At 56.6% G+C, this 12763-nt stretch overlaps 1 protein-coding gene across 1 annotated transcript in view; it reads left to right on the top strand.

The window, feature by feature from the left end:
* The first annotated feature begins 486 nt into the window (after positions 1-486).
* LOC141726709 (protein kinase C gamma type-like) overlaps positions 487-12763 on the top strand; it is a 55116-nt gene continuing 42839 nt past the window's right edge. Inside the window, 3 exon segments of the mRNA XM_074531702.1 lie at positions 487-867; positions 4113-4332; positions 8608-8639. Of these exon segments, the coding sequence (XP_074387803.1) occupies positions 4139-4332; positions 8608-8639 (226 nt within the window). The 5' untranslated portion in view covers positions 487-867; positions 4113-4138.

Below are 12763 nucleotides of genomic sequence, written 5' to 3'. Positions count from 1 at the left end.
GACCCAAATTTGGGGGCTCCTCAGGGGGTGGGGGAGGGGTGACCCGTCCCAAATTCCCCAAATTTGGGTCCCGGAGGGGCCCTCGGGGACCCGGCCTGGATTTTTTGGGAAGAAAATTCCCAATTTTAGCTCAGGATTCCCTCAGGGAGCCCCTCCCCCCGCCCCTCCTCCCAAGCGACGCGGCCCCTTTAAGAGAAACCACGCCTACGTGGCGTCATTTGAATAGCCACGCCCATTGCCGCAGGGCCAGGCCGCGCCTGCTCCCATAGAATTCAATGGGGGGTTAAGCCACGCCCCCTCCATAGGAATCAATGGGGGCTAAACCACGCCCCCTCCATGGAAGTATATGAGGGCTAAACCACGCCCCCTTCATACATTGAAAGGGAGCTAAACCACGCCCCTTTATGTAAAGCGATGTCACTCAAACCACGCCCCCTCAATGTAAAGCAATGGCACTTAAACCACGCCCCCTCCCAGCCCTCTTAGCACTTGCCGCAATGCCGAGGCCACGCCTCCGCCGCGCTAAGCCACGCCCCCGCCGCGCTAAGCCACGCCCCCTTCTCCGGCTGCCGCGGGGCCCGGCCGAGTGTCCGAGTGTCCGTGCGTCTGTCCGGGCGCTGTCCGTGTGTCCGGCTGTCCGTGGGGCCGGCCCGGTGTCCGTGGGGCTGTCCGGGCTCTGAGGGAGCGGCCGGCTGTCCGTGTGTCCGGCCGGGCTCTGTCCGTGTGTCCGGCCGGGCTCTGTCCGTGTGTCCGGCCGGCTGTCCGTGTGTCCGGCCGGGCTCTGTCCGTGTGTCCGGCCGGGCTCTGTCCGTGTGTCCGGCCGGAGCAGGAACAGCCGAGTGTCCGAGCAGCGGCCGGAGAGTCCAGGTCAGTCCGTGGGTCTGTCCATCTGTCCGTCTGTCCGTGGGTGTGTCCGAGTGTCCGTGGGTGTGTCCGTCTGTCCGAGTGTCCGTGGGTGTGTCCGTCTGTCCGTGGTGCTGTCGTTGTGTCCACCCCAGTGTCCATTTGTGGGTGTGTCCGTGTGTCCATCCCTGTGTCCACTCCCCTGTCCGTGTGTCCACCCCTGTGTCCGTGGATCTGTCCGTGTGTCCGTCTGTGGGAGTGTCCGTGTGTCCACCCCTGTGTCCACTCCCCTGTCCGTGTGTCCACCCCTGTGTCCGTGGGTCTGTCCGTGTGTCCACCCCTGTGTCCGTGTGTCCACTCCTGTGTCCACTCCCCTGTCCATGTATCCACCCCTGTGTCCGTGTGTTCATCCCAGTGTCCACTCCCCTGTCCGTGTGTCCACTCCTGTGTCCGTGTGTCCATCCCTGTGTCCACCCCTGTGTCCGTGTGTCCATCCACGTGTCCGTGTGTCCATCCCTGTGTCCGTCCCTGTGTCCGTGTGTCCGTCCCCGTGTCCACTCCCCTGTCCGTGTGTCCGTCCCCGTGTCCAGTTGTCCGTCCACGTGTCCGTGGGTCTGTCCTTGTGTCCGCTCCTGTGTCCACCCCGGCGTCCACTCCCATGTCCGTCTGTCTGTCCGTGTGTCCGTCCATGGGTCTGTCTGTCTGTCTGTCCATCCCTGTGTCCATCTCCGTGTCCGTGGCTCTGTCCGTGTGTCCGTCCCTGTGTCCGTGTGTCCATCCCAGTGTCCACTCCCCTGTCCGTGTGTCCGTCCGTGTGTCCGTGGGTCTGTCCGTGTGTCCATCTGTGGGAGTGTCCGTGTGTCCATCCCACTGTCCACTCCCCTGTCCGTGTGTCCGTCCCCGTGTCCAGTTGTCCATCCACGTGTCCGTGGGTCTGTCCGTGTGTCCATCCCTGTGTCCACCCCTGTGTCCGTGGGTCTGTCCATGTGTCCACTCCTGTGTCCGTATGTCCACTCCCCTGTCCGTGTGTCCGTCCCTGTGTCCGTGTGTCCGTCCCTGTGTCCTTCTGTCCATCGAGGTGTCCGTGTGTCCATCCCCGTGTCCTTTTGTCCATCCAGGTGTCCGTGAGTCCATCCAGATGTCCGGGTGTCCGTGGGTCCGTCCAGGTGTCCGTGAGTGTGTCCAGATGTCCATCCAGGTGTCCGTGGGTCCGTCCGGACGTCCAGGTGTCCGTCTCTGTGTCCAGGTGTCCGTCCGGGTGGCCGTGTGTCCGTCCAGGTGTCCGTCCCTGTGTCCAGGTGTCCGTCCAGGTGTCCGTGTGTCCGTCTGTCCAGTGTCCACTGTTGGTTTTAGTGAGGTCAGGGTGGCCGGAGGGGCGGTGTCCATCCAGGTGTCCGTCCGGGTGTCCGTGTGTCCAGGTGTCCGTGTGTCCATCCAGGTGTCCGTCTGTCCAGGTGTCCATCTGTCCAGGTGTCCATCCGGGTGTCCGTCTGTCCAGGTGTCGGTGTGTCTATCCGGGTGTCCGTGTGTCCAGGTGTCCATCTGTCCAGGTGTCCATCCGGGTGTCCGTCTGTCCAGGTGTCCATCTGTCCAGCAATGGCACAGGTGAGCCCGCAGTGGCCAGAGGGGTCAATGTCCGGCCGGTGTCCGTGTGTCCGTCCAGGTGTCCCCGTCACCTCTCTCTTCCCCACGGGTGTCTGCCTGTCCGTCTGTCTGTCCGTGTGTCCGTCTGTCTGTCCACGGCTGGCCGAGCTGGAGTGGTCAGTGGCCGGAGTCGTGACTGGAGGATCAATCCATCCACATGTCCAGGTGTCCATCCAGGTGTCCCACTCACCTCTCTCCCTCTCTCCCACAGGTGTCCATCTGTCCATCCGTCCGTCCGTCCATCCGTCTGTCCATGGCGCTGGCCGAGCCGGAGCGCTCAGTGGCCGGAGCGCTGACCACAGGCATGGCTGGAGTCGTGACTGGAGGATCAATGTCCATCCACGTGTCCAGGTGTCCATCCAGGTGTCCCACTCACCTCTCTCCCTCTCTCCCACAGGTGTCCATCTGTCCATCTGTCCGTCCGTCCGTCCGTCCATGGCGCTGGCCGAGCCGGAGCGCTCAGTGACCAGAGGAGTGACCAGAGGATCAATGTCCATCCACATGTCCGGGTGTCCATCCAGGTGTCCATCCAGGTGTCCATCCAGGCGTTCGTTACCTCTCTCCTTCTCTCCCACAGGTGTCCATCTGTCCATCCATCCGTCTGTCCGTCCATGGCGCTGGCCGAGCCGGAGCGGTCAGTGGCCGGAGCGCTGCCCAGCCCAGCCGTGCCCGGCGCCGCTCGGCCGCTGTGACCACCACATGTCCAGGTGTCCATCCAGGTGTCCAGGTGTCCATCCAGGTGTCCCTCACCTCTCTCCCTCTCTCCCACAGGTGTCCATCCGTCCATCCGTCCGTCTGTCCGTCCATGGCGCTGGCCGAGCCAGAGCGGGCGGTGGCCGGAGTCGTGACTGGAGGATCAATGTCCATCCACGTGTCCAGGTGTCCATCCACATGTCCAGGTGTCCATCCGGGTGTCCCACTCACCTCTCTCCCACAGGTGTCCATCCATCTGTCCGTCCGTCCGTCCATGGCGCTGGCCGAGCCGGAACTCTCAGTGACCAGAGGAGTGACCAGAGGATCAATGTCCATCCACATGTCCAGGTGTCCATCCACGTGTCCAGGTGTCCATCCAGGTGTCCCTCACCTCTCTCCCTCTCTCCCACAGGTGTCCATCCGTCCGTCTGTCCATCCGTCCGTCCATGGCGCTGGCCGAGCCGGAGCGCTCAGTGGCCGGAGCGCTGTCCAGCCCGGCCGTGCCCGGCGCCGCTCAGCCGCTGTGACCACCACGTGTCCAGGTGTCCAGGTGTCCATCCAGGTGTTCCTCACCTCTCTCCCACAGGTGTCTGTCCATCTGTCTGTCCGTCCGTCCGTCCATGGCGCTGGCCAAGCCGGAGCGCTCAGTGGCCGGAGCGCTGACCAAAGGCATGACCAGAGTGGCAGTGTCCATCCACGTGTCCAGGTGTCCATCCAGGTGTTCCTTACCACTCTTTCTCTTCTCCCTAGGTGTCCATCTGTCCATCCATCTGTCCGTCCGTCCGTCCGTCCATGGCGCTGGCCGAGCCGGAGCGGTCAGTGGCCGGAGCGCTGCCCAGCCCAGCCGTGCCCGGCGCTGCTCGGCCGCTGTGACCACCACGTGTCCAGGTGTCCATCCAGGTGTTCCTCACCTCTCTCCCTCTCTCCCACAGGTGTCCATCTGTCCGTCTGTCCGTCCATGGCGCTGGCCGAGCCGGAGCGGTCAGTGGCCGGAGCGCTGCCCAGCCCAGCCGTGCCCGGCGCCGCTCGGCCGCTGTTCTGCCGCCGGGGGGCGCTGCGGCACAAGGTGGTGCACGAGGTGAAGAGCCACCGGTTCACGGCCAGGTTCTTCAAACAGCCGACCTTCTGCAGCCACTGCACCGACTTCATCTGGTCAGTGACACACCTGGGCACGTGTGGGACACACCTGGGCACACCTGGGCACACCTGGGCACAGCTGGGTACACCTGGGTACAGCTGGGTACAGCTGTGTCACACCTGGGTAATGTGGGACACACCTGGGTACATCAAACATTCAAACAGCCGACCTTCTGCAGCCACTGCACCGACTTCATCTGGTCAGTGACACACCTGGGCACACCTGGGGGCACCTGGGCACGTGTGGGACACACCTGGGCACACCTGGGTACAGCTGTGTCACACCTGGGTACATCAAACATGGGGGGTTCCTCAAGGAACCGAACCTTCTGCAGCCACTGCACCGACTGCAGCTGGGCAGTGACACACCTGGGCACACCTGGGCACAGCTGGGACACACCTGGGCACACCTGGGCACACCTGGGACACACCTGGGCACACCTGGGACACACCTGGGCACACCTGGGACACACCTGGGCACAGCTGGGTACAGCTGGGTACATCAAACATGGGGGGTTCCTCAAGGAACTGAACCTTCTGCAGCCACTGCACCGACTTCATCTGGTCAGTGGCACACCTGAGATACTCCTGACACACCTGGGCACACCTGGGTACAGCTGGGACACACCTGGGTACAGCTGGGTACAGCTGTGTCACACCTGGGTACATCAAACATGGGGGGTTCTTCAAACAGCCGACCTTCTGCAGCCACTGCACCGACTGCAGCTGGGCAGTGACACACCTGGGCACACCTGGGCACAGCTGGGTACACCTGGGTACAGCTGGGTACATCTGGGACACACCTGGGCACACCTGGGCACACCTGGGCACACCTGGGCACACCTGGGTAATGTGGGACACACCTGGGACACACCTGGGCACATCAAACATTCAAACAGCCGACCTTCTGCAGCCACTGCACCGACTGCAGCTGGGCAGTGACACACCTGGGCACGTGTGTGACACACCTGGGCACGTGTGGGACACACCTGGGCACACCTGGGGGCACCTGGGTACAGCTGGGGGCACCTGGGCACACCTGGGTACAGCTGGGGGCAATGGGACAGGTGTGTCATGGGGGGTTCTTCAAACAGCCGACCTTCTGCAGCCACTGCACCGACTGCAGCTGGGCAGTGACACACCTGGGCACGTGTGGGACACACCTGGGCACACCTGGGCACACCTGGGCACACCTGGGCACATGTGTGACACACCTGGACACACCTGGGCACACCTGGGCACAGCTGGGCACAGCTGGGTACACCTGGGCACACCTGGGTACACCTGGGCACACCTGGGTACAGCTGGGCACAGCTGGGTACAGCTGTGACACACCTGGGTACATCAAACATGGGGGGTTCTTCAAACAGCCGACCTTCTGCAGCCACTGCACCGACTGCAGCTGGGCAGGGACACACCTGGGCACACCTGGGCACACCTGGGCACACCTGGGCACACCTGGGCACACCTGGGGGCACCTGGGCACAGCTGGGTACACCTGGGACACACCTGGGTACACCTGGGTACATCAAACATGGGGGGTTCCTCAAGGAACCGAACCTTCTGCAGCCACTGCACCGACTGCAGCTGGTCAGTGACACACCTGGGCACGTGTGTGACACACCTGGGGGCACCTGGGCACACCTGGGCACGTGTGGGACACACCTGGGCACACCTGGGTAATGTGTGACACACCTGGGCATGTGTGTGACACACCTGGGCACGTGTGTGACACACCTGGGCACGTGTGTGACACACCTGGGGGCACCTGGGCACACCTGGGCACGTGTGTGACACACCTGGGCACAGCTGGGGGCACCTGGGCACAGCTGGGCACGTGTGTGACACACCTGGGGCACACCTGGGTACAGCTGTGTCACACCTGGGGGCAATGGGACAGGTGTGTCATGGGGGGTTCTTCAAACAGCCGACCTTCTGCAGCCACTGCACCGACTTCATCTGGTCAGTGACACACCTGGGCACACCTGGGCACACCTGGGCACGTGTGGGACACACCTGGGCACACCTGGGTAATGTGGGACACACCTGGGTACAGCTGGGCACACCTGGGCACATCAAACATGGGGGATTCCTCAAACAGCCGACCTTCTGCAGCCACTGCACCGACTTCATCTGGTCAGTGACACACCTGGGCACACCTGGGCACACCTGGGCACGTGTGGGACACACCTGGGGGCACACCTGGGCACACCTGGGCACACCTGGGGGCACCTGGGTACAGCTGGGCACACCTGGGTACAGCTGTGTCACACCTGGGGGCAATGGCACAGGTGTGTCATGGGGGGTTCTTCAAACAGCCGACCTTGTGCAGCCACTGCACCGACTGCAGCTGGGCAGTGACACACCTGGGCACACCTGGGCACGTGTGTGACACACCTGGGCACACCTGGGCACACCTGGGTACACCTGGGGGCACCTGGGTAATGTGTGACACACCTGGGCACACCTGGGGGCACCTGGGCATGTGTGGGACACACCTGGGACACACCTGGGTACAGCTGGGTACATCAAACATTCAAACAGCCGACCTTCTGCAGCCACTGCACCGACTTCATCTGGTCAGTGACACACCTGGGGGCACCTGGGCACACCTGGGCATGTGTGGGACACACCTGGGCACACCTGGGACACACCTGGGCACACCTGGGACACACCTGGGTAATGTGGGACACACCTGGGCACATCAAACATTCAAACAGCCGACCTTCTGCAGCCACTGCACCGACTGCAGCTGGTCAGTGACACACCTGGGCACACCTGGGCACAGCTGGGGCACACCTGGGTACAGCTGGGTACACCTGGGTACACCTGGGTAATGTGGGACACACCTGGGCACACCTGGGTACAGCTGGGCACATCAAACATGGGGGGTTCTTCAAACAGCCGACCTTCTGCAGCCACTGCACCGACTGCAGCTGGTCAGTGACACACCTGGGCACACCTGGGCACGTGTGGGGCACACCTGGGCACACCTGGGTACAGCTGTGTCACACCTGGGTACACCTGGGCACACCTGGGTACACCTGGGCACATCAAACATTCAAACAGCCGACCTTCTGCAGCCACTGCACCGACTGCAGCTGGTCAGTGACACACCTGGGCACACCTGGGCACACCTGGGTACAGCTGGGTACAGCTGGGACACACCTGGGCACACCTGGGCACACCTGGATACAGCTGGGGCACACCTGGGTAATGTGGGGACACACCTGGGACACACCTGGGCACATCAAACATTCAAACAGCCGACCTTCTGCAGCCACTGCACCGACTGCAGCTGGTCAGTGACACACCTGGGTACACCTGGGATACTCCTGACACACCTGGGCACAGCTGGGCACGTGTGTGACACACCTGGGGCACACCTGGGCACACCTGGGCACACCTGGGAACACACCTGGGTACAGCTGGGTACATCAAACATTCAAACAGCCGACCTTCTGCAGCCACTGCACCGACTTCATCTGGTCAGTGACACACCTGGGCACACCTGGGCACGTGTGTGACACACCTGGGCACACCTGGGCACGTGTGTGACACACCTGGGCACACCTGGGCACACCTGGGCACACCTGGGCACACCTGGGGGCACCTGGGCACACCTGGGGGCACCTGGGGCACACCTGGGCACACCTGGGCACACCTGGGTAATGTGTGACACACCTGGGCACACCTGGGTACATCAAACATGGGGGGTTCCTCAAGGAACCGAACCTTCTGCAGCCACTGCACCGACTGCAGCTGGTCACTGACACACCTGGGATACTCCTGACACACCTGGGATACTCCTGACACATCTGGGCACGTGTGTGACACACCTGGGCACGTGTGTGACACACCTGGGCACGTGTGTGACACACCTGGGTACAGCTGGGTACAGCTGTGTCACACCTGGGGGCAATGGCACAGGTGTGTCATGGGGGGTTCTTCAAACAGCCGACCTTCTGCAGCCACTGCACCGACTGCAGCTGGGCAGTGACACACCTGGGCACGTGTGTGACACACCTGGGCACACCTGGGCACAGCTGGGTACAGCTGTGTCACACCTGGGCACACCTGGGGACATGTGGGACACACCTGGGGCACACCTGGGCACACCTGGGATACAGCTGTGTCACACCTGGGCACACCTGGGGACCTCAGATGACCCCAGGTGTGCCCCCAGGTGTGTTAGGGATACTCCAGGTGTGTCCAGCTGTGCCCAGGTGTGCCCAGGTGTGCCCCAGCTGTGCCCAGCTGTGACGCCGCCTCTCTGTTCTCTCCCTGCAGGGGCATTGGCAAACAGGGCCTGCAGTGCATGGGTGAGACACCCCAGAGACCCCCAAAATTACCCCAAAAACCCCCCAGAATTACCCCAAAACCCTCCCAAAATTCCCTCAAATCCTCCCAAATCCCCCCTAAAAATTCCCCCCCAAAATCCCCAAAACTTCCCCGCAAAATTCCTCCCAAAATTCCCCAAAAAATCCCCAAAATTAGCCCAAAATCCTCCGCAAATTCCTCCAAAATCCCCCCAAAATCCCCCCAAAAATTTCCCCTAAAATCCCCCAAACTTCCCCGCAAAATCCGCAAATTTTCCACCCAAAATTCCCCTAAGGCCCCCCAAAATTACCCCAAAAATTTCCCCAAAATCCCCCCAAAAATCCCTAAAATTTTCCCAAAAATCCCCAAATTTTCCACCCAAAATTCCCCCAATATTCCTCAAAAAAATTCCCCCAAAATTCCCCAAAAATTCCCCAAATTTTCCACCCAAAATTCCCCCAAATCCTCCCCAAAATTCCCCCAATTTCCTCCCCAAAATTACCCCAAAATCCCCCCAAAATTTCCCCAAAAATTCCCCCAAAATCCCCAAATTTTCCACCCAAAATTGCCCCAAAATCCTCCCCAAATTTCGCCCAAAAATTCCCCCAAATCCCCCAAAAATCCCAAAATTCCCCCAAAATCCCCAATTTTCCACCCAAAATTCCCCAAAATCCCCCAAAAATCCTCAGAATTCCCCAAATTTTCCACCCAAAATCCCCCAAAATCTCCCAAAAATCCCCCCAGAACTCCCCAAAATTTTTCCAAAAATTTCCCCAAAAATCCCCAAATTTTCCACCCAAAATTGCCCCAAAATCCTCCCCAAATTCCTCCAAAATCCCCCAAAATTCCCCAAAAATTCCCCCAAAACTTCCCCGCAAAATTTCTCCCAAATTCCCAAAAAATCCCCAAAATTAGCCCAAAATCCTCCCAAATTCCTCCAAAATCCCCCCCAGAGCCCCCCAAAAATTCCCCCCAAAATCCCCAAAAATTCTCCCCAAAATCCCCAAATTTTCCACCCAAAGTTCCCAAAACCCCCCAAAATTACCCCAAAAATTCCCCAAAATTCGCCCCAAATCCCCCAAATTTTCCACCCAAAATTCCTCCAAATCCTCCCCAAATTTCCCCCAAAATTCCCCCCAAAAATCCCCAAAATCCCCCAAAATTCCTCCAAAAATTCCCCCCAAAATCCCCAAATTTTCCACCCAAAATTCCCCAAAATCCCCCCAAAAATCCTCAGAATTCCCCAAATTTTCCACCCAAAATCCCCCAAAATCTCCCCAAAAATCCCCCCAGAACTCCCCAAAATTTTCAAAAATTTCCCCCAAAAATCCCCAAATTTTCCACCCAAAATTGCCCCAAAATCCTCCCAAATTCCTCCAAAATCCCCCTAAAAATCCTCAAAATTTTTCCAAAAATTTCCCCCCAAAATCCCCAAATTTTCTACCCAAAATTCCCCCTAAAATTACCCCAAATTTTCCCAAAAATTCCCCCCAAACTTCCCAAAATCCTCCCCAAAATTACCCCAATTTCCTCCTCAAATTCCTCCAAAATCCCCCCAAAAATTCCCCCAAAATCCCCAAATTTTCCACCCAAAATTCCCCCAAATCCTCCCAAAATTACCCCAAATTTCCCCCCCAAAAATCCCCAAAACCCCCCAAAAATCCTCCCAAAATCCCCAAAAATTCCCCCCCAAATCCCCAAATTTTCCACCCAAAATTACCCCAAAATCCTCCCCAAATTCCTCCAAAATCCCCCCAAAAATCCCCAAAATTCCCCCAAAAATTCCCAAATTTTCCACCCAAAATTCCTCAAAATCCTCCCCAAATTCCTCCAAAATCCCCCCAAAAATCCCTAAAATTTTTCCAAAAATCCCCAAATGTTCCACCCAAAATTCCCCCAAATCCTCCCCAAAATTACCCCAAATTTCCACCCAAAATTCCCCCAAATTTTCCACCCAAAGTTCCCCCAAATCCTCCCCAAAATTACCCCAATTTCTTCCTCAAATTCCTCCAAAATTCCCCCAAAATCCCCAAATTTTCCACCCAAGGTTCCCCCAAATCCCCCCAAAATTACCCCAAATTTCCCCCCAAATCCCCCCAATAATCCCCAAAATTCCCCCCAAAATTCCCCAAAACTCCCCCCAAATCCCCAAAAATTCCCCCAAAATCCCCAAAATTCCCCCCCAAAATCCCCAAATTTTCCACCCAAAATTCCCCCAAATCCTCCCCAAATTCCTCCAAAATACCCCCAAAATCCCCTCAAAATTCCCCCAAAAGTCCCCAAATTTTCCACCCAAAATTCCCCCCAAATCCCCCCAAATTTCCCCCCAAAATCCCCCCAAAATCCTCCCAAAATCCAAAAAATTCCCCCCAAAATCCCCCAAATTCCTCCAAAATCCCCCCAAAAATCCCCAAGTTTCCACCCAAAATTCCTCCAAAATCCCCCAAATTTCCCAAAAGTTTCCCCCAAAATTCCCCAAAAATCCTCAAAATCCCCCCAAAAGTTCTCCCAAAATTCCCCAAAATTACCCCCCAAAATCCCCAAATTTTCCCCCCAAAAATCCCCAAATTTTCCACCCAAAATTGCCCCAAAATCCTCCCAAAATTCCCCCCAAAAATCCCCAAAAATTCCCCCCAAAATCCCCAAATTTTTCCACCCAAAATTGCCCCAAAATCCTCCCCAAATTCCTCCAAAATCTCCAAATTTTGCAACCAAAATTCCCCATAATCCTCCCCAAATTCCTCCAAAATCCCCCCAAAATCCCCAAAATTCCCCCCAAAATCCCCAAATTTTCCACCCAAAATTCCCCCAAATCCTCCCCAAATTCCTCCAAAATCCCCCCAAATTTCCCCCCAAATTCCCCCCAAAAATCCCCAATTTTTTTCCAAAAATTGCCCCCAAAAACCCCCAAAAATCCCCAAAACCCCCCCAAAAATCCTCCCAAAATCCCCAAATTTTCCACCCAAAATCCCCCACAAAAATCCCCCCCAAAATCCCCCCAAAAATCCCCAAGTTTTCCACCCAAAATTCCCCCAAATCCTCCCCAAAATTACCCCAAATTTCCCCCCAAATCCCCCCAAAAAATCCCCCAAATCCCCCAAAAATCCTCCCAAAAATCCCCAAAATTTCCCCCCAAAATCCCCAAATTTTCCACCCAAAATTCCCCAAAATCCTCCCAAAATTTCCCCAAATTTCCCCCAAATGGCAACGCGGATCCTGTCAATCATCCCCCAGGCCACGCCCACTCCAAATCCCAAAGGCCCCAAATTTGGGAATTTTGGGAATTTTTGGGGGTTTTGGGGAGAATTTGGGGAAAATTTGGGATTTGAGGAAGATTTTGGGGGAAATTTGGGGTCCTGGGGAAGATTTTGGGAATTTTGGGGGGAATTTCGTGAATTTTGAGAGAATTTTGGGAATATTTTTGGGTGTAAATTGAGAATTTTAAATGGATTTTTGTGTGAAATTTGGGGAATTTTCAGGGGAAGTTTTGGGACATTTTAGGGGAATTTTGAGGGAATTTTAGGGTGAATTTTGGGTGGAATTTCGGGAATTTTGGGGGAATTTTGGGGTGAATTTTGAGTTTTTTTTTAGGAATTTTGAGGGCAATTTTTGTGATTTTGGGGTGGAATTTTGGGTTCATTTTTTGGGAAGTTTTGGGTGGAATTTGGGGGGAATTTTGGAATATTTTTGGGTGGAGGGGGGAAGGGTTGGGGATTGGGTGGGAAAATTGGGAATTTGAAGTGGATTTTTGTGTGAAATTTGGGGAATTTTCAGGGGAAGTTTTGGGACTTTTTTAGGGGAATTTTGAGGGAATTTTAGGGTGAATTTTGGGTGGAATTTTGGGCAATTTTGGGGGAATTTTGAGGGTTTTTTTAGGAATTTTGAGAGCAATTTTTGTGATTTTGGATGGAATTTTGGGTTCAATTTTTGGGAAGTTTTGGGTGGAATTTGGGGATAATTTGGGGGGAATTTTGGGAATATTTTTGGGTGGAAATTGAGAATTTTAAATGGATTTTTGTGTGAAATTTGGGGAATTTTCAGGGGAAGTTTTGGGACATTTTAGGGGAATTTTGGGGGGAATTTTAGGGGGAATTTTGGGTGGAATTTTGGGAGGAATTTTGGGCAA

This window comes from Zonotrichia albicollis, chromosome 38 (genome assembly GCF_047830755.1).
Source record: "Zonotrichia albicollis isolate bZonAlb1 chromosome 38, bZonAlb1.hap1, whole genome shotgun sequence".
In the NCBI taxonomy this organism is placed as follows: domain Eukaryota; kingdom Metazoa; phylum Chordata; class Aves; order Passeriformes; family Passerellidae; genus Zonotrichia; species Zonotrichia albicollis.
The sequence above is the reverse complement of the archived record's forward strand: the minus strand, read 5'-3'. Positions and strand labels throughout refer to the sequence as shown.